The sequence below is a fragment of the Xenia sp. Carnegie-2017 genome, unplaced genomic scaffold (assembly GCF_021976095.1).
Source record: "Xenia sp. Carnegie-2017 unplaced genomic scaffold, XeniaSp_v1 HiC_scaffold_2, whole genome shotgun sequence".
Classification (NCBI taxonomy): Eukaryota; Metazoa; Cnidaria; class Anthozoa; order Malacalcyonacea; family Xeniidae; genus Xenia; species Xenia sp. Carnegie-2017.
The window spans coordinates 2304987-2326109 of NW_025813482.1; the positions used below are offsets into that span (position 1 = coordinate 2304987).

Below are 21123 nucleotides of genomic sequence, written 5' to 3' on the forward strand. Positions count from 1 at the left end.
CAAAAAGAAAAAAATCAATCACAAAGTATCACTTGCAACTGTATGCCTAAGCAGAGTTAGTAAATTTTCATTGTTTAAGAATACCCAAAATGATGAAAAATAAACTTGTTGTTCTAGTAACTTTTGTTCTGATTTCAATTACATTTGTCAACTGCACATTAAAAGATGACAAAAAACTTGATATGCCAAACTTTCAAAACCAAATTGAAGAAAGGTTAGTGAAACTTTGAATCTTGTTAATGTTGACTTAAGTTTTGATAACCTTAGTGGTAGTCGTTCGTTTGTTTAAGGTTAGGAATTAAGCACAATATGAGAATGTATGAACAGAGGTAGCGCCAGGAATTCCCCGATGGAGGGGCTAAGGTCCCGGACGGAGGGGTTAAGGTCTCCGACGGGTGGGGCTGACTTACTAGGCTGTTGTGATTATGCGCTTTCCATGCAAATGTATTTTTCGGACCAAATATTCAAAAATAAATATCAATCATCGCTTTGACTAAATCGTTGAAACATATAGTTTGTTTTGGAAATAATAATTTACATCTACATGACAAATTAACACTACATATTCAACAAGTTGTGAGAGCCGCAACTAGAACGCTAATTTGGGGAATGGGTTGTTTTTTTGAGTGGTTTTGTGATATATTTGGTTGTGCCTAATTGATTTTTTTGGAAAGAAATTTAATTTTTAAAGAAGTCAGTTTGACAAAACTGAATATATGAATACCTCCACCTATCATCGCTGTACTAACAGACCTGCTAGTCGTGCATGCAATCTGGGATAGGCATATGATAGGCTATAACAAAGCTATACAGTAAGTAGAAAGAATGACTTGGGTATATTCTAGTATTGTTGGATAGTAATAATCAAATAATAATTATCTCCGTCAAACATTTATAAATATATACTAAGCTTTTATCAAAGTAAGACGAGGATCCATTAGTTATTAGATATACTAATATTTATTTTTTTGTTTAAATTAAATATTAAGTTTGGGCACTTTATCTCAATGTTACCCTGCATGTTAAACTATTTTGCTGGTTGGCAGTTTTTTTTGACTGCATGTATATAATGAATCAGTGGTGTACAAGGAAATAATTTATAAGCATAAGAGGCAATATTGATAATGTACGAGTAAGATATAACTTACTATATCACTACGACCACAATGAATTACTATACCAAACGACCACAGTTTGCTTCCTCGACAACAAAGAATTCCTAATATCATAAGCTGTCCAGACGCTTGATGGTGATTTATCAATGACATTATCTGCAATACATGCAAAACTGTCAGAATCTGATGCTCATTGCTCGTTTGAAACTCAAACAGCAAAGTTTTTTCACAAAAAATTCGTTTCAAAATTCGAAAGTCGAGTTGCAAAAAACAACAGACAGACAACTAATAGCGGGTAAGCGTCGTGGCGATTGCATATGCAAATATTTCTCATGTCGCATTTTCATTTCTGTTCTCTAATGAACATTCAAAAATAAGTATTTCAGAGTAACTTTATTATTGCTTTAAATTTGATGTTGGATAGCTGGCGTGTATGAAAATTATTGCCGATTCTAAGTGCTTACATTTCTTTAAACGAACGGAAATAATCGACATTGGAAATTACATTTTTTCGTTATTCATTCCTCGACAAATCGTCAAATAGCTGTAGTCGCCCCTCTGGTGCCATCCCTGCGTATGAACAAGACAACTACCAACACGGCTAGCCTGACGTTTACTATTCACTTTTTCTCTGAAGACGACTACCATTGTAAATTGTCATGTCAAATTATGTAGAGTGAGATTGTGTCATATTATAGATTATAAGATTATAGCTGATATTATTAAGTTGATGGAAAATACATAGATAGTTAAAAACTGTGGTTTCAATGGAAATCCTGCACGTAAAACAAAATACAATAGTCATGTCAAGGGAACACTTTCTCTCCGCATGATGCGGTATGATGCAGATTAAAACAAAACTCTAGAAACGGAATGGCGAAGTTGCAAGTCATGTAAACGCCTAAAACCACTTCCTAATAATTATTTATAAATATAGCTTGCAAGCTTTGGTTCGGGGTTTCGGAAAAGTTGACTTTATTGGTGTATGAATTGGTCATAAAAAATTGATAAATTAGCAGTCGTATTGCAGAAGGCAATAGAGTTTGAAAACTCAGGTTTAGGATTGAAAGTTGTCCGTAATCTTAACGATATCATTTTAAATAATCCGTATCGCGAAGAACCAACGTAAAAAATGTGCAAAACCACTGTAAATATCCTATCAAAGTGTTAAATAGAATTGTCAAAATACAGTCCCGTCGTTCGAATGAAGTTTTGAGAACATTGAACCAGCACTTCGTAAAGATTGTGCGAAAACTACCGCTAAGGTTATCGAAACTTTAGTAAACATCAACACCAACAGTCCTACTCAGGACTTTATTATTATAGATGACCTTCATTTACAAACATTTAACGATACTCTGTGGTTCAAACTATTCATTATAATAAAAATACGCAAAGTCTTAATAAAGACAATAATAACAAGTTAAGTTTTAAGAAAGACCATTGAAGACATAATTTTTCTTACTGAAGATAGATCTTTTCATCTTGTGATGGAGATAAGCTTTATTTTCTTTTCTTGGCATTGTTCTTAGGAGAAGAATAATCCGTTATAAGTATGCACATTAAAATGAAGTCATCAATAGGCTTGCTGTCTGTTTCAGAGCCTTATTGCATCAATTTAAAAAATTTAGTTCTTCATTTTAGCACAAGTATTTCTAAGAGACAGAATCGCAAAGCAACAGCTTGTCAAGGACCTCCTGGACTTCCGGGCAGAGATGGTGAGTTATAATTTACTTAACTTTAACAAGTCGTGATCGAAACTGTTGAGTTTTTAAATATATAACTACCACTACGACGTAAACGAAGTAGCTTTATTAATGAGTAATTGACTATAATTTCTTGAAAACAAGTTAAATTGATATTTTTATTTAGGGCGTGATGGCCGCGATGCTACATTACGGGGTAAGTTATTTTATTAACTATTAGAAACTTTTCTCTTGACATATGGACTAAACCTAGTTACGTATATCTGCATGAGTTTCCTTTGATTCAGTTGTTTTTTACCAAGAACTTTACTGGTCGATGAAGTAACCGTACAGAACGTTCTGTAAATACAATACAAAAATATCAAAATTTGAGTCTAAGAAGGCATATTTAAAGGGCCATCAGGAGAACTGTGAGAGAGTGTTTAATCAGTTAAAGGACATGTGTAGAGGGCATTATCGTTGATCTAAATTGCATCTGATATTTGATATAGAATACATATGTGTTATGACTAAGAACAACAGACTGTAACTGTAATATAGAATACAACATGATATGACTTTAAACAATAGACAGTAACAAACTAACTTCAAAGCATCGCAAATCTATAGCTTGTTTGCAGATTTCAGCATTATACTAAAGGTCTGTCCTTTCAAATTTAACTTTGAGACTTAAAAGTGTATTTGCCTGGGCACTATACATAATCTTATTTACACAATTTTTCAACAGAGTAACAATAAAATTTTAATTTTTATTGAAAAGGACTGTAATGTTGTGATTAACATTGTTCTTTGCAAAATAAGTAGTACATTCAATTTATTGATGAGTTATGTTAAGAGGACAAGCAAATAATTTTTTGAATTTTGATGTAATTAACACTTTCTCATTCTGTAAAGGAATATTATGACAGTTTGTGCAGTTTATGATACAAGCTATTTATATGTCTTCATTCTGTATGCGCCCCTTATATTTGGGTCAAATATTTTAATGTGATATATGTATCAATAATTTTTACAAGATACCAATGTTATAGATGTATCAACAACTAATACGAGGTACCAATGTGTTAACAAATTCATCAATAATGAAACAGCTTCAAATTAAAGTTAATGAGCATACCAGCAGTTTTTACAAACTAAAATACTGCCTAATGGAGGCTGGAAATTTGTTGAAGAGCGAGTGCCTAACAACTGATGAATAGTTTCAGTTACAGATGAACGGAACAGCTAACAGTTATTGGCCAAAAAATGAGTCTGTTATTTTCTGGATCATTCATGCGATCACCATAAAGGAGAACATGTTAATTCAAGTGCATATAATGTCATTCACTTAAAAATTTTTTTTGGTAAATATTAGATAATCGTATCAATAGAAAACCAGAGCCAACTTTATTAATATGACCGATGATCCTTTATAATATAAAGGAAATCTCAGAATATCAGAATAAAGTTTACAACAGTAAAGTAAGCAATGTGTTTGAATTCTCTTAGATAAAGACAACATTTTTTGCCAATTTTATATACACTTTTGCCGATTTATAATGCTCAACAAGACAATTGTTTTTAATGTATTGCAAAGCAAAGTACAACAACAATCAACTGCGTTATGGTTACTGGCATATTAAAGAATGCTCCATTGATAGCTACGTGTATTATTTTATTAGTTTACCAATTTAGATAGAGTATTCACTAGCATATAAAAGATGCAAAAGCACTTTTAAAGCAAAAATGTGAATTAATACAAAAATTGTTGAGAAAGGAAGACAAAGTTTGTATATGAATGATGCTGGATGTGAGCAATTAAGAAATGCAATTGCTGCAAAAATTTGTTTTTAGACAGTTTGTACGTTTAAAAACAAGATAATGCATTTACCATTAACTTTAAATGTAGGTTGTTGATTATAAGTCACACATAGAGGCGTAACTAGAAAGGTTATTAGGGGGTGGTTGGGTGTATATTTATATATTCAGTTGTGCCCGTTCTTTAGAAGGCCAAATCACATTCTACGTTTTATAAAAAAGTTGCAGTTGGACGAAACTAGAAGTGTTTCATTAAGAATAATCGACATAAAAATCTTTCATGCCAAACTAAATAAATAAATTAGTTGTATGACTCCTACAGCAGATTGGTCAAAAATAACAAAAGCCATATGTGCTGTCTGTCTACAAGCTGTACATACAAATTAAACTATTCCAAATCAATGAAGGAGAGAAAGTTTTGAAGTGTGATGCAGACAAAAGGTGGTTTAAAATAAATTGTTATTTTCTATAAAAATTGACCATCAGCTTTTTGTGAACTACTATGGCAATGTGCTGGAAGAAAAATGAGGGTTGTGCAGTTTCCATCGACTAGGATGTTTGCAATTAAATTGAGTGTATAAGAAGCTGGTGGAGGCAACTCTTCCGAAGTAAAGAAAAGCTAAGATGAAATTTGTCAAAGCAAGATAGAACTAGAGAGATCAAATTAGTGCTGGGAGGGTATAAGGAGAAAAATTTTAAAAAGTTAGAGAGAAATAAATGGATTTTAAATGATGCACATTAGTGGATCAGCGAGAATTTAAGGAAAGGTGTACAGAACTGTCGTGAGAGAAGCAATACTGGAGACAGCTGCAGTAAAGAAAATGAGATAGGGGCAGGTGGATGATAACATTCTTATATTTTCATATTAAGTGCTTATATGTCGTACTTCGACTTCACAACAAAAAAAGTAATCACGTGACGTAATCAGTTACTACGTATAACATTAACAAAATTTATGATCACAATTTACTATAACTGTGGAAAATGCAAAATGAAAATGCAAAGATTTCGTTTGGGTGACACAGTTGAACAGAATCATCCATGATCTAATCAAAAGAAAAGTATATGTTAGATATAGCAAAGATAAACCCAGAGGTACTGGGCTTTTTATATTTGAAATCTCATACTTAAAATTCATTACAATTTCGTTTAAGGTCCGCGCGGTGATCAGGGAAAACCTGGTCCAGCAGGCCCACCAGGACCTAAAGGTGATACCACGTCAACCGGTGGGGTGATTTACACCAGATGGGGTAGAAAACATTGTCCCAACACCACAAAAACTGCTGAGATTTATTCTGGTAAGAAAGTATTCTTTCATGACTTGAAATTCTTTAGCATCTTCAAACTAATTTCATTTGTTTTTGATCATTTACCAATATACACTAACTAAAATAATTTCGGGAAAATGGAGATGCTCATTACTAAAATTAATGTTTTTATGCTTCCTGAAAGTTGAAAAGAAATTAAATCATTTCTATTTGATACAAGTTTACAATAATTTGTTAGAAATTTTTGTTAATAGCAACAGGTAAAGACACTTTTTTTTACTGTGTTATTTTTATAAATAGGAGCAATTGGGGATCGTATTATTCACACAGTGGGAGTGGATCAAATTATCTCTGTTTACCATTGAATCAATATACGAGAAATACGCTGCTGGTGCTCAGAGTAATGCAATTATTTATGGTACTGAATACGAGATTACTTCTGCTGAGAAACATATATTTCCAAATCAAACTTAAACAACCGAGAAGCTCCGTGTGCTGTATGTCATGCTAAGTCACGTGGTAGTCACATGATGATTCCAGCGCGCAATATCTGCCCTTCAGGATGGACTATGGAATACAAAGGTTATTTAATGGCTGCACATTATACTCACAAGCGATCTGAATACATTTGTGTTGATGGCAAACCAGAGGCAATGCATGGATCTCATGCAGATACAAATGGAGCATTGCTATATTTTGTTGAAGGCCATTGTGGTCATGCTTTACCTTGTCCACCATATTTCCATGGAAAGAACTGACCTGTGTAGTCTGTACTCAGTGACTGAAAATTGTTTTGGAAACATGCAAACTTTGCAAAGCTTAAGACGTTTTCAATATTTCTTCCAGAAAGGATATGTTTTTATTTCTATAAACATTAGCTACAACCACACCTTTTTATTAGTTTATATTAGATACGAAAAACTGCATTGGTTTGATATTAACTTCTGTCGTGGATAAAATAAACATGCAAAAACTTAGCAATGGTTCCCCTTGAGTGTATTGCTAAATAATAACTGAAAATGTATATTTACCGGGGCGAATTATCCAGTAGGCTGAGTAGGCTGAGTAGGCTTAGTAAAGGCTGAGTAGGCTTAGTATAAACTGAGTATGCTTGGTATAGGCTGAGTAGGCTTAAGCCTACAGGCCCGGCCTTTCGAAAGGCCCGTTGTATCTGGACACAATTAGGATTTGAACGTTTTGCTTTCTGGGCTAGCTAAATGTGCTTAACTTAGATACCTTATGCTCATTTAATATAAACGACAACTTTTTTGAAAATAGACATGTTTCGACATCTCATGATGCCATCATGAGTATGAGTAAAATAATAGGTGATACAAGGTTTATATAAAAATAATATGATACATAAATTACAACAATAAAAAGGAAATAAGGTGAAATTAATGAGGAGCGTCCGAGCGTATTATAAACTAAATATTGTATTGAATTTAAAAACTTGAACATTAAGGGTCAGGGTTAGTTTCGTTAATGTGGAGTGCTTCTTTGATTTTAGGGGTGAATGAGGTGTCGGCAGTGTCGATGATTTTGAAACAAGAGGGTGAATAGTTGGTTTTACATGAGAGATTTAAGAAGGCGTCGGTAGATATGAGAGTTTTTGTCTGTTTTTGTGTGTTCCCTGATTCTGGTGGATAAATGGCGTAAAGTTTCGCCAATGTTTTGGGAACTACAATTGAATTCATATACCACTATAGATTTAATTGAATCAGGGATTGGATCTTTGAATGAGAAAAGGTTTTTGATATTGAATGATGTGAAAATTAGTGGAATGTCAATATCTGTACAGAAGCGTTTTATAATGTTTGTAAGTCTGCGTTGTGTGTGTCTTGAGTAATGTCCGATGTATGGTAGTTTGAAGTATAGAGTTGTTATTTTGGAATTTTCATTTGTGTTGGTTGTGATCGTCGTGTCAGTAGTTTCGGTGTCTATTTTGAGGTTGTTGTTTTGTTTGTTTTCGAGATATCGTTTTACGGTTCTGTTAATAAAGTGAAGTGGGAAAGAGTTTCGTAAAAGAGTGGATGTGATGTTTTTTATGTCTCGTTGAAAGCCATTGTTCGTATTGTTAAGTTTGTATGCTCTGTCGATTAGTGTGCGTATAAGTCCGGTTTTGTATGAAAGTGGTGTGAAACTAAAATAGTTCGTCAGAAGTCCTGTGTATGTTGGTTTGTGGTATGTGATGTCGAAACATGTCTATTTTCAAAAAAGTTGACGTTTATATTAAATGTGTATTAGCAATAGTGCTTTTACGAAATTATGGAATAATTTATGCTGTTATAACCTTACGAGCAATTGAATGCAGAGAAAAAATGGCTTTCGTATTATCTACTTTTCTAATGTTAAATGCTTAGAACTCATTTTCCCATTTCCCTGACCATGTCAATGATTTTTGAAATTTTGTTTTAACTTTAAAATGAACTCTTCCTATTTTTTACCGTATGGGGTTAATAACAGCAAATGAAAAGCAAAAGAAAACTGAACTTAGTGGGAGGAACAGGTATTGCTCAAAGGCCCTTAACTTTTTCTTAGTCTACAGGCCCCGTAATTATCAATCCGCCACTGATATTTAACAATTCTTGTCATCTTTTGCTTACATTCTTAGGTTTGAAAATGATCATAATTGTAGCCAGTAAAACGTTTCGCAAGCATATAGTGCTATATGTTATCTCACATAGTATGTGCAATTATTCAAAAACAACGAAAAACGCATTTAAATTCATGAATACGAATTATACTACCAATAATAAAAATTTTCAGAAATTCTTGTACTTCAATTTTACTCATCCAAATCGTCTCTCAAACCACTTGAACAACATTTAAAACACTGAATATATGTAAAAGTAACATCAAAATTTAAGGAACATTGTAGCTAGCTACTCTTTTATACCTTTCATTCATATTTAATGATGTTTTATCTCAATATAACACAGAACAGGGCCACCATGAGAATTTATGAGGCGGGGTCAAAGCTTTTTGGCCTATGAGGTCGTTTTGTCCAACGGCGCAATAAAAGAATGGAATTGTTGCAAAATTGAGTGAACAATTTGAACTAAAGTGAACAATATAGAACAAAAATAGGCAAATTTATGTTGAGGCCTGAATTTAGTCTCTTAAGACTCTCAACAATTCAACTTATAAAAAATCTACTTCGTTTTGCAGCAAATAATTTGTGCTTTTAAGCATTTGATGTTCTCAACATGCATTTTGCCATCACTATTTAATGTATTTATAGGCAGCCCAAATTTCATTTTATAATCTATATTTTCAGTAGTATGAACGATTATAGTTATAATTATATGGATAAACAAAAACATAAAACACTCAAGTAATTGAGAATGAATCTTATTCATTTATTATAAAACTCTTCCTCAAAGATGCTGCATTTTGTACACTTAAATTTTAATATGCAAACAACCATATCATGTGGGCATGAAACAATCAGCTGAACTGCACAGATGATCAACAAAATTTTTCATTTATAAATCCTTCAGCTTTTACGCGCACATAGAGGTTGATTGCAAAACCTATAGCTTGTAAGCAAACATATTAGTAAACAGAAAACAGCAAAAATACTCAGTTCCAACATTGCTGATATCATTCGACTAAAATAAAATCTGGCAGAGATTTCATATTAATCTGACTTAAAACTGTACCTGCAGTAACATTTCTGTGGGGCAAAGTTCATGTCACAGTATTGTCAAAAACAATGGTGCAATTATTAGCGACTTATTTTGTATTTCTTTAGCTATGTTCTATGAAATTGTTTAGGATAAAGTACTTGACTTCATGTTCTTTCCCAAAACAAAGTCTTACAGACGACGTAGAAGGCGCATGAATTGCCCATGTTTTATTGCTGTCTCCGGTATGATTAATTAGAGATAACGCAATGCTGAAAAATTATTTTAACAGCTTAAAAAGTCTTATGATTCTTTAATTTCTTTTAATCCTAGCTGAAATGGACTAAAATAGAAAATATGTAAAAAGCGAGGAGCATAAATCCATCGATAATTTTTCTTTTGGGAGGGGGGTGCTCACGCACTAAAAAAATCAAAGTTAGTGCTTTTTTGTCGAAAAACTTACCAATAGATTTGGAAAAAAAAATTTAAAAAAAGAGAACAATTCAGTAGTTCTTGAACATTATTTTTTGAGAAACTGACATTGTTTTTATCAATTTGAATTTTCTTTGGCGTATTATATTTGCGTACTATACAAGTGATAACATGCCCCTTTTTTGGGAAAATTAACTATTACCTCAGAATAGCATGTTTGTTTTTCTTTGAAAAAGAAAAACTAGAAATTCACTTCAATGGGTTGATGACTGCCATAAAGTGTTTTAGAATGTGGTAGTCAATCTTAAAATAAAAATAAATTGTATGACACTCATACTGCTGCCATCAGTGCTGTCTAAAATAAGTGTTTGACAAGCCAAAGACAAAAAGACATGTGCCTTAAGCATGGATTTTTTAAGTTTGTCATGGAATTAACGAAAGAATCAGCTCTGAGCTTATTCTTGTTTAGTATGGTGATGAACACAAGCGATTATGAGAATAGATAAAATTTTCAATTTTTACAGATGACGTTGTAATTTTTAGTAAGAGCAAGCAACGGGTAAATGACACTCGTGAGACATTGAGACAATTACACTAAAAATATAGAGTACGTACATAGCTATGTGTGTAAAAACTGTGTATTGGACACATTTGAGACAAAAAGGTTTTTACAAGATTTTAAATTTTGAAAAAAATTATCAAGGATTTCATCAAAGGGAAGGCATGAGTTATAATGTGAAGGAAAGAGGCCTACAGGAATTAAACTATAAGAACTATCATATTCATCATGTTTATCATGTTCATCATATTTTGTTAGTAGTTAGCACTAATTGATATTTTACTCTTTTTTATTATACAATAAAAGCTATGAATCTGCTTATTGGCTAAGGGAATTAGCTTTTGTTGACACGATACTACTGATAGACAAATTTTCCCTTAAATTTTACATGATAAAAGTTTGATCAAAGTCAACCTCAAAATCAAGTAATGGGTCGATAAATATGTTTTACAACTCAATACATTTAATAAGCTTAAGCTGAATGAAAAAGTTCGGATCAAAAGAGGTTGGACTGATCCAAGAAAGTTAAAACATGGAGATTAATATGAAAACATTACGTCAACTTTCATATTTTACATTAAGCATACCTAATCATTTCCTGTTTTAGATGGAAAGTCACAGAACTGAAAAAAAATCATTTCCTTCATTTACTATTTAAATAAATTTGGATAAAGTCAATGATTGGATGAAACTTGAAAACGAATACTTTGATAGGATAAAACAGACAACACAATAAATACAATGTATTGTAAGCTGTATTTATTAATTGTAGTGGTAAATTCTTCAGTTCCACGACAATATATTTGACATGTTTTACCAGCTTCTCAATCAGGCTATTCGTTTCATAACGAGTTCAGTATGAATTGACTAAATCTCAAATTTTTTGCTATAAAACACTCAAAAAGCAAACTTTTGATCAATAGAAACACCATCATGCTCAAAATTACCATAGAGAATGATCTAAGAAAATTTAATTCAATATAGTTGATCTTCCTCATTTTCGGTGAATAGTGTAGATGATTTAATTCGCATGTCCTATTATTGGTTTTCATGTGTGTCTCATAGGAATAGCTTACAAAGAAAAGGCATCCACCATGTTGCCCAATAACAATAAAATTTAATGATATTCTTTTGTCCACTGAGTCCACCATCATGGCCACATGAAAACCATCAATATTAGGCTTTTATAGACGCTTTATTTCAGCATCAATCGTGTTCAGGAAATGTTTATAAAGTTTGCGTCTCAAAAACAATTCAAACCTGGCTGACCATTATTACTCAGCTATCATAAAAAATCACAACACAGCTCGAAATAAAAAACGCATTAAAGCCAAGCTAGCAGAAAAACGCCATTCAAAAATATAAATTAAAATCAAACTGAATGCCGAACACCCCTGGGATTCTATGGCCTCTTTCTACGGAAACACTAATGGATATATAACTGTATTGCTTGTGCATACATACTTTCTGTTTATGAATATACTGTAATTTGTTTTGGTACTAACATATTTCTGCACAAATATAGTCAAGCTATTCTTTAGAGAATGAATGTGAATTTTAGTAGAAAAGTTTTCCTACTCATTTTTTACTTGAAATTCAGGTCGGTGGTCTAATAAAAAGAATATTTTGTCAGTGTTATTGTTGGACCCAGCCGACACAGTCAAAGAGAAAGACCACCCTTGACAAACCAAACTTGCATTATTATATTACACAACGCCTACAGCACTTCATACTCTTTGTAGTCTACACATTGCTCTGAATAGCTAGAATGGGAAAATAGAGAAATCTACTGAAGAGAGAAATGTTTTGGAGTTATTATTAACGCCCACAGTCTTTACTGATCAGCTTTATATGTCACAACACGTAGAGACAGTATAAAATAACCAGAAACTAAATAATCAATACAGCTTAACATATTTAATATGTTTCTTTAAAGGAAATATAACAACAAAGTCTACCTTGCATGATTAATATGTTTATGTGTATTTCACATCACAAATAGGTCTACTTCAGCTACTTAATGTGACTACAATCCATTCAAAGTATAGAAAAGACGAGCAAATATTTTGGAGTTATTTTTAACGCCCACAGTCTTTAATAATCAGCCTTATATGTCACAACACGTAGACACAGTATAAAATAACCAGAAACTAAATAATCAATACAGCTTAACATATTTAATATGTTTCTTTAAAGGAAATATAACCATAAAGTCTACCTTGCATGATTAATATGTTTATGTGTATTTCACATCTCAATTAGGTCTACTTCAGCTACTTAATGTGACTACAATCCATTAAAAGTATAGAAAAGACGAGCAAATGTTTTGGAGTTATTATTAACGCTCACTGCCTTCAATAATTGGCTTTTTATCTTTTACATGTCACAATACGTACAGACTGAGTAAAATAGCAAGAAATTATTAACTAAATAACCTTATTTAAAATTAATAAAACAATAACAATGACAGTGCATGATCAATGTGTTGATGCACATTGTTAAACCAGTTAGATCAACTTCATCATGCATTTATTGTGTGCGTGACTACAATCTATTCAAAGAATAGAAAAACAAGCTGAAAGAAAATTTCAATCAAAGAAGAGCATTATTATGGTAACACAACGCCTACTCATTTTATAATCTCTTGTCTTTCAACGATTGCTATTCAAAATATTAAAAATTAATGCAACATATAAACACAATTGTAGTCTACACATTGCTGTGAACATTAAGAACGGAAATTAACAAAACAGGAAATATTTTTTAGTTATTATTAGCGCCACTGCCTTCAATAATTGGCTTTTATGTCACAATACGTGTAGACTAAATAAAACAACAAGAAACTAAATAACCAATACTTTTTAGCAATTACTTTGTCTCCCTTAATGTTTCCTTTAAATTTATTGAAAAATAATCTTGATTAATTTACATGTGTTGATGGACTTCATGCACATTGTTACATTATAGTTCATCTACTTCAGCAACACAGTTCTATTACGATCCATCTAAAAGACAGAAACAACGAGCTGAAGGAAATTTCAATCAAACAAGACCGAACTAACGAAAGCTCGACAAACCGAAGTTAGTTTAAGAACTATCAATTTAAGCATGGTGTATTTATAATTCTGCCCAGTTCGGACTTCAGAATTATAAATTAAACATGTTTAAATTTATAGCTCTTGTAATCTTACCTTGAAAATCATGGTGGAGCCGAAACAAAACTCTTTTAGTCATTTGGCTCTTTATAAATTTGACGGAGATCAACGATTGGATGAACTATGAAAATAAAGCATATGATTGGATAAACTGATTATAAAAAGAATAAACTACATTGCAAGAGATTACTTGTACCTGCAATTGTTGACAGAGAGGATAAGTTTCCGTCGAAAAAACCTAAAATAATGTACATCGCAACTCTCCAGATTTTTCTTCTTTTTCTAATAAAAGTAGTCCACTCTACAAATAATGGCTACAAAAATGACATGTTGAAGTTAAAAGATGAAGTAAAAAAAAGGTTTGTTGTAACAATCCTCTTATCGAGTATGTTTATTGATACTTTTACTACGATATTAGTGTTCGAAAAGGGTGACAGACTTTATAATAATTATCGACCATATTCAGTTTGCATTAAGGTAAATCCTATACTAGGAGTAAAAATTACCCTAACTATTTGAAATTTTTTTCTGTATGGGTACTCACAATTACTCCTAATACAATGATTTGTATGATTTATTTTGTTTTCAACTTTTTTTGATCTATGAAAGCACAAGGATAACATGCAATAGTAATATAGCAACAGTTTGACCTGTGAACTCTTCATTATATTTTCAAATGCGAAAAACAATATTCGCAACAATCTCACGATGAGATCATATGTTGATAATTCCTGTTCATTTAAATAAACAGCTTTCGGGCATCGTAACAAAGAATTCTTGGACTGCAGCAATCTCCTAGGAATTAGAAAACAATTTGCCTCATCAACGACATTCTTTTGCATTTGACCACCAACATTGCAACCATGGCGTAATATGCCTTCCTTTAGAGAAAAATCATGATTTTATCAGAGATACATCTGTGATGGACTACACTCTATTATCGTTTTATTTTCCTCGTTTCATAAAATAATCCTTCAATACATATATCATCCAGCAAATATACTTGTGCATTTAACAATATTCGGACTTTGTACTTATACACAAACTAACTTCACTTAATTTCCCCAATTTTCGCAAAGGATTACGCATGTTGTTTACGTAAAGGTTTAAATTAAATTTTTATCATTTTTATGCTTACTTGAAAATCATTTCACAATTCACTGAATCTAGCTTACGTGGGAAAAAACTCTATATTTATGACTTTCACTAAAAATATGACTTTCAGTGTTAATAAGAGACAGATTGACAAAATAAAATTTTGTCAAGGAGCTCAGGACTTCCAGGCAGAGATGGTGCGTTTTATGAGATTCTTCAATTGTGAAATTTTATAACATTTCAAGAGAATTCTTTTAAAGAATCTAATTCTTTTAAAATTACCTTGAAATTTAGGTCGTGATGGCAGAGATGCTTCATTGCGTGGTGAGTTTTTTTTTTAATTTTAGATCATTTTCGCTTTCTCTGTAGTGCATGTGCGGTTACTTGCATTTTGTAGAATCTTAATTGTATATTTTATTAATTCTTTCAATATATAGAACTAGAAGTATTTGGCTCCAAGCAAAGTAAAACTAAGGCTTAGGAAATTAATTTTTAATTTGTCACAATATCTTCAAAATATAAAACCCTGGATGCAATGGTCAACAAAAACACTGGGATAACTAAAGGTGTTTATGGATGTGTTGTCGTTTCCAGTTTTACAATGCATCCTTCTGCAGCTAGGAATTACTTATTCTGGTAATTTCAATGTGTATCAAAATGCCTAGTCCACGAAAGCATATAGTACTATTTGCAACTACGTGAATATATTAATATCTTTAATACTAACATCAAAGCTTTTCTTCTCCTAGGAATTTAACACAATTTCTTACAGCAAAACTTGGGTAGTAATGCCAGTGCAATAAGCATAATGATCACGCCTTGAAATTTGAAAATAATTTAATCTTTAAAAGTCCACTTTTTAATACTAACTGTACAGGATGTTACACCGTTCCTAATCCGTAGTTTGTATACATTTACACATGCGTTTATCAAAGATTTATAGACAATGACATGATTTCTATAGTGTCATGAAAAGTGTTAGCAAATTACAAGCAATTAAAGTAATATTAGTAAGAAAGCATCGCACATCGTCTTATCAACACAAATCCCAACAATATATGACGGCCAGTATTTGTGTATTTTTTGGAATATCCTGTATAACGCGGACATGCCTAAAAGAACTATACTGTTCAGGATTTTGTAGAAAGTGTTAAATAGTTAAGTCAAATATTATAAGGTCCACCTGGTAAGCAAGGAGAGCCTGGTCCAGTTGGTCCACCAGGACCTAAAAGTGAAGCCACGTCAACTGGTGGAGTGGTCTATACCAGATGGGGAAGAAAACATTGTCCTAACACAACGAAAACTGTTGAGATTTATTCTGGTAAGAAAATCTACGTAGTTGCAATTCATCATTTAGCTACAACTAGTATAGGTTTAAGCAAGTAAAATAAGCATGTATAAGCGATAAAACTTCTGTTTCCTATTTTGAGTATTTTCTAATGGTTTCAAATACAAATAAATCGGCTTTCTATTTATTTTAAGATGAAGTCTTTCCCTCATGCTTGCATCAACTCACAATCAAACAACAGACTTCTTGACTTCAAATTGCATGTCATAACTTCTTTATCACTTGTTTTTTTGCACGACTTGCTAATATTGACAATTCAACCGACCAATCATCAAACGTTTTTATAGCGGCTCCTCTTGTCCCTTACATCTGTATCAAATGCTTTGATAAATGTCGTTGTATAATCTTATTAACGCTCTTGATTTTGTTTATTTTACTCGTGTGAATCAGACATAAGAATTTCATTAAATATGCTCATTAGAATTTTTTATGCGCCCAGAACTTAAAACTGGGCTGTCATATTTACTTTTTAAATTTATATGTTCAACGCAATCTTTGCGAATCGACATTTGTATCATAACCTATGTTCTTGTAAAAACTAAGTAGTCGTATTCATTAGTTGCAGTTCTAAAGCATATTTTTATGAAAAACAGGAGCAATCGGGGGATCGTTTTATTCACATAGTGGGAGTGGATCAAATTATCTTTGTTTACCATTGAATCCAATATACGAGAAATACGCTGCTGGTGCTCAGAGTAGAGCAATCATTTATGGTACTGAATACGAGATTACTTCTGCCGAGAAACATATTTTTCCAAATCCAAACTTACACAACCGAGATGCTCCATGTGCTGTATGTCATGCTAAGTCACGTGGTAGTCACATAATGATTCCAGCGCGCAATATCTGCCCTTCAGGATGGACTATGGAATACAAAGGTTATTTAATGGCTGAACATTATACTCACAAGCGATCTGAGTACATTTGTGTTGATGGCAAGCCAGAAGCAAAATTTGGATCTCATGAAGATAAAAATGGAGCATTATTGTATTTTGTTGAAGGCCATTGTGGTTCTTTACCATGTCCACCATATACTCATGGAAAGGAACTTACCTGCGTAGTCTGTACTCAGTGATTTTTTTGCGTTTTAATGCACATATGTACGTATTTTTCCATTATCTTTAGCAACACTAATAAAACATAATTTTTAATTTACTTAATAATAACACATCTGTGACGTAACCATTATTTTCCTGCAAATATCCTTACATGCACTTAAGTTCTATGATGAAAATATAATAAGAAATGTTGATCACCAGGAATTTATGAATTGTTATCTTTTTATGTAGTAAACGTAAGTTCTGAATGTTTTGCACAGATGATGTCTGTCTGTCTATAGTTCTGTCTATATCTCACGGTACTCATAGTAAAGGCAAAGTACACAATTGTCTAATATTTTCTGTAACATCTTTTTACTAATGTCACTTGCGATTAGTTATGCAAAAGTCTAATTTGTAGTGTTTGGTTAGCCTGTTCGGAAGATAGCTCGCTAAGCCTATTTTCTGATTTTACGGAAAATATTTTATGCAGGAATTAATTAACGAAATTTACTGAGGACAAAATGCAAAATTTCCAAACAAGATGGGAAATAAAAGAGAAAGGGCTGAGGTTGCCAGCGTGTTTTTGTATAGTTTGAAGGCTTGTATTGCCCAGTTGTTCTGTTGTTTGCTTTCAGCCGTTTTGAACTGTCAACTGATAGAAATTCAAATTGTGTGCAGATTGCTAAACTTGACATATTGCCATTTCCTCACTTTTAGAAACTTACATAGAAATGGTAACAAAAACAAAACATTGTCACGTAAGCAATAGTTGGTAAACTTCTAGTTGCAGTCATGTATGTAAAATTTATTTGCAGTACACAGCATAGTTTATGCTCAAATTATTGCATAAGGTATCTTCCCTAAAATTTGCTGGAACTGGTAAAACAATCACAGCAAGTTTTCCTTTGAATTTAAACATACTGCAGACGTAACTTTTTTTGAGTGATTGTCTGCATCAGTGGCGGATCCAGAGTACGTCAACGAAAATACTGCAGCACATTTTGGCGTATATTTACATTTCTAAACACCTTACAGTCTAATCCATTGGTAAAATTATATTCTTTAGAAATTAAAAACTAATAGTGTTTTTCGGAATGTAAATTGAATTTAAAGCTGAAGAGTTATAATGTATTTTGATGTAGATCAATCCACATTTATTACTGGGGAATAGGACCAAATAATACAAAAAACGCATCTCACGAAGGGTTAAGAAGCCACATGCATTGTTCAAACTGCAGAGAGAAGAAAGTCACCTAAAGAACAGCATCCCAATAAATATTTTCAGTAGTTACTGACACAAACGTTTGCTTTAAAGGCTTTCATAAATACTGGTTCACATTTTGATGTTCATTACATCAACAGAATTTGTGAGGTCGACGCCAGATCCCAACCTTTGAACTAATGGAAAATCACTCCTCAAATATTCAAAATTTTAAATTAAACTGGGAAGGAGGGCTCTTCAGATAATCCTTTCTGTAACACGTCTTATAAAATTAACAATTACCTTTCCCTGTCAGCGGGAGACAAGATCAAGGAGCAAATTGTCAAGTTACTTCTTTCCCTTTTTCATTAGAGGGTCGATATCTGAAACAGGTAATTAAAAAATATTTACGAATAATGGTTTAAATAATTCCAGTATGAAAAATGCAAGTTTGGTGACGTTTCCTCTTAGATCTGAGACTTGCAACACCGTGACTACTTTCACTTTTATTTGCCTTCTAATAAGACGAGTGTAAGGTATCTCACAAGTCAATAGCCAATTAGAAAGGACACTTGTATCCATTAATCATACTCAAAAGCTGTTGTTTGAAATTTAGAACTTTCTTTACTCCTCATGGAAAAAGAGTACTTTAATGTCAGCTCAGCAAAGACGAACCAGCTGGTGTTTTTTTTTTAAGAGAAATTGATTACATTTGAACAAATCTTGTGTCTGTAAGAGTCAATAAAATTTGATTGTACATCGTTTGGCTATGAGCAATGACTCACCCAAAATTTAGAGGAATCTTCAATTTAAGACCACATAGTATGCACTACTACCAAAATTATTTGGACATTTGGAATACTGAAGTCATCATTGACTCCCCAATCTTTCATGAGAATGACAAGGCGTTATCAATAAAAAGCTTATAACTTAAAAGCTTATGCCCCCATAGTCATTTGCTTATTCTATAATGGCCAAAAGATAACCAAAACATGCAGCAAGATAGACAATTTTTAACAGATGATAGTTATCTGCGCATGCGCAGCAGCACCTCTTAAAAACTGTGGCTTATTTCTCACACACTCACACACATAAATACTAAAATGACATCAATTTATTAGCAGGGATTGGGGAAATTAGATTGGCGTAGCTACTACAAAGTCTATCAAAAAAACTGAACAGTTTGGAAAACGTCACTAAAGTCATTTGCTTGCAAGATCTGCAAAAACGTTTGTTAGAAATAGTTAATTGGACCAATGGTCTATCTGACAGTGAAATTATCGCCAACAATGACAATTTTCAAAATGAGAATTGTGTTACCTTCTAAAATTTAAAAAATAGCTTGCACACGAAAATGAGATATTTAAAAAGCAATTACAAAACACAGATTCGAAATATGGCTCGTTGTTTAAAAGTGCTGAATATACATTTTTTTGGGTTGCTATTTCATACTCCTCATGAATTATGCATAAATTTGAGCTAAAGATAATCCAAATAATGAAATATGAATAATTAATACAGATTTGCTTTGAGTTCTTTTATGTTTTTGATAAATTTTGCAAAATTTTTTTGGCTTGAACAATATGTGCCATATTTTAACCCTATGAGTTCAAATTGCTTTTTAACTAAGTCATTTTTGTGCGTAATCTATTTCAAAAATGTTTCTCGATAACACAATTCTCATTCGTAAAATTGTTACTATTTACAAACATTTCACTTTCAGATGATTCATTGGAAGTCTAACAATCTATTCCATCAATGATATTGCAAATCCTACTAGCTGACAGCATAAGCAACGTTTTCCTATCCGTTAAATTTTTTTTCATACACCGTGTAGTCCACTGATATAGACGTACTACGTATGATACTATGTTAATTTTTATTTGTTCAAGTACCATGAAAAGAATAAATTTCTAACAAAATGAATAATAATAATGTCCTCAAATTCACAATTCGAGACTAAAATTTGATGGCACGCTACGCTACTGACTAAGTATTTATCGCTAACTATATCCTCACCGTAAAGCAAATAAACAATTGCTTCTTGCAAATGATTATCAGTAAACATAAATATCCTCACATGCAGAGGCGTAACTATAACGTGAATTGGGCAGGGGGGGTGTATATTCATATATTACGTTGTGCCATACTAATTTCTTTTGAAAGTATTTTGAATTCAAAAAAAATCAGTAGGGCACAGCTGAATATATGAATAAACACCCCCCAATTAACAATCTAGTTACGTCTCTGCTCACATGAACATTGTACTCTTTATTAAATAAATAGACAACCATTGACATTCAACGATCTTTAATATACAGCATAAACAAAACATAGCATACACAGTACATGAAACAAAGTGACTATAACCTTCGTCTGAAGTTAGTAAAATAACAACGACGTTAAATGATTAATATGTTGATGCACATTGTAACATTAAAGTGCTCCAGCTGTTTGTTTGAGTGCAATCTATTAAAAGAATAGGAAAGAAGAACTGAAGGAAGTTTCAATCAAACAAAAGACCGAGCCAATCAAAGACAGAGGAGACGCTTGACAAATCAAATTTAATGCATTAATTATGGCTACACAATGTCCAACGCAGAATTATAAATAAAAGGTGTTTCAATGGATAGTTCTTGTTTTAACTAGAAAAATCATTGTGGAGCTGAAGCAAAGCAATTTCACTCTTTGTCTCTGAATAAATTTGATGGCAGCCATCGATTGGATGAAATATGAAAACAAAGCATATGATTGGATGAAACTGACTAAAAATATCAC

General features: G+C 32.4%; 1 protein-coding gene across 2 annotated transcripts; it reads left to right on the forward strand.

Moving 5' to 3' along the window:
* The first annotated feature begins 27 nt into the window (after positions 1–27).
* LOC124439764 (short-chain collagen C4-like) lies at positions 28–17366 on the forward strand. Of its 2 annotated transcripts, none has more exons than XM_046990030.1 (5): positions 28–214; positions 2760–2833; positions 2988–3017; positions 5773–5916; positions 16698–17366. In XM_046990030.1, the coding sequence occupies exons 1-5, from the start codon at positions 90–92 to the stop codon at positions 17177–17179; spliced, it is 855 nt and encodes a 284-aa protein (XP_046845986.1). In that variant the 5' UTR covers positions 28–89; the 3' UTR covers positions 17180–17366. The 2 variants fall into 2 exon arrangements, with proteins under 2 accessions (XP_046845986.1, XP_046845987.1); XM_046990031.1 differs by lacking the exon at positions 16698–17366 and adding an exon at positions 6187–6264.
* Positions 17367–21123: the final 3757 nt, after the last annotated feature.

Bases quoted from the DNA above. Each gene is read 5' to 3' on its own strand.
- LOC124439764 (XM_046990030.1), top strand. From the start codon at position 90: ATGATGAAAAATAAACTTGTTGTTCTAGTAACTTTTGTTCTGATTTCA. The intron at 215-2,759 runs GTTAGTGAAACT...TCTTCATTTTAG, and splicing joins CAAAACCAAATTGAAGAAAG to CACAAGTATTTCTAAGAGAC. The intron at 3,018-5,772 runs GTAAGTTATTTT...ATTTCGTTTAAG, and splicing joins CCGCGATGCTACATTACGGG to GTCCGCGCGGTGATCAGGGA.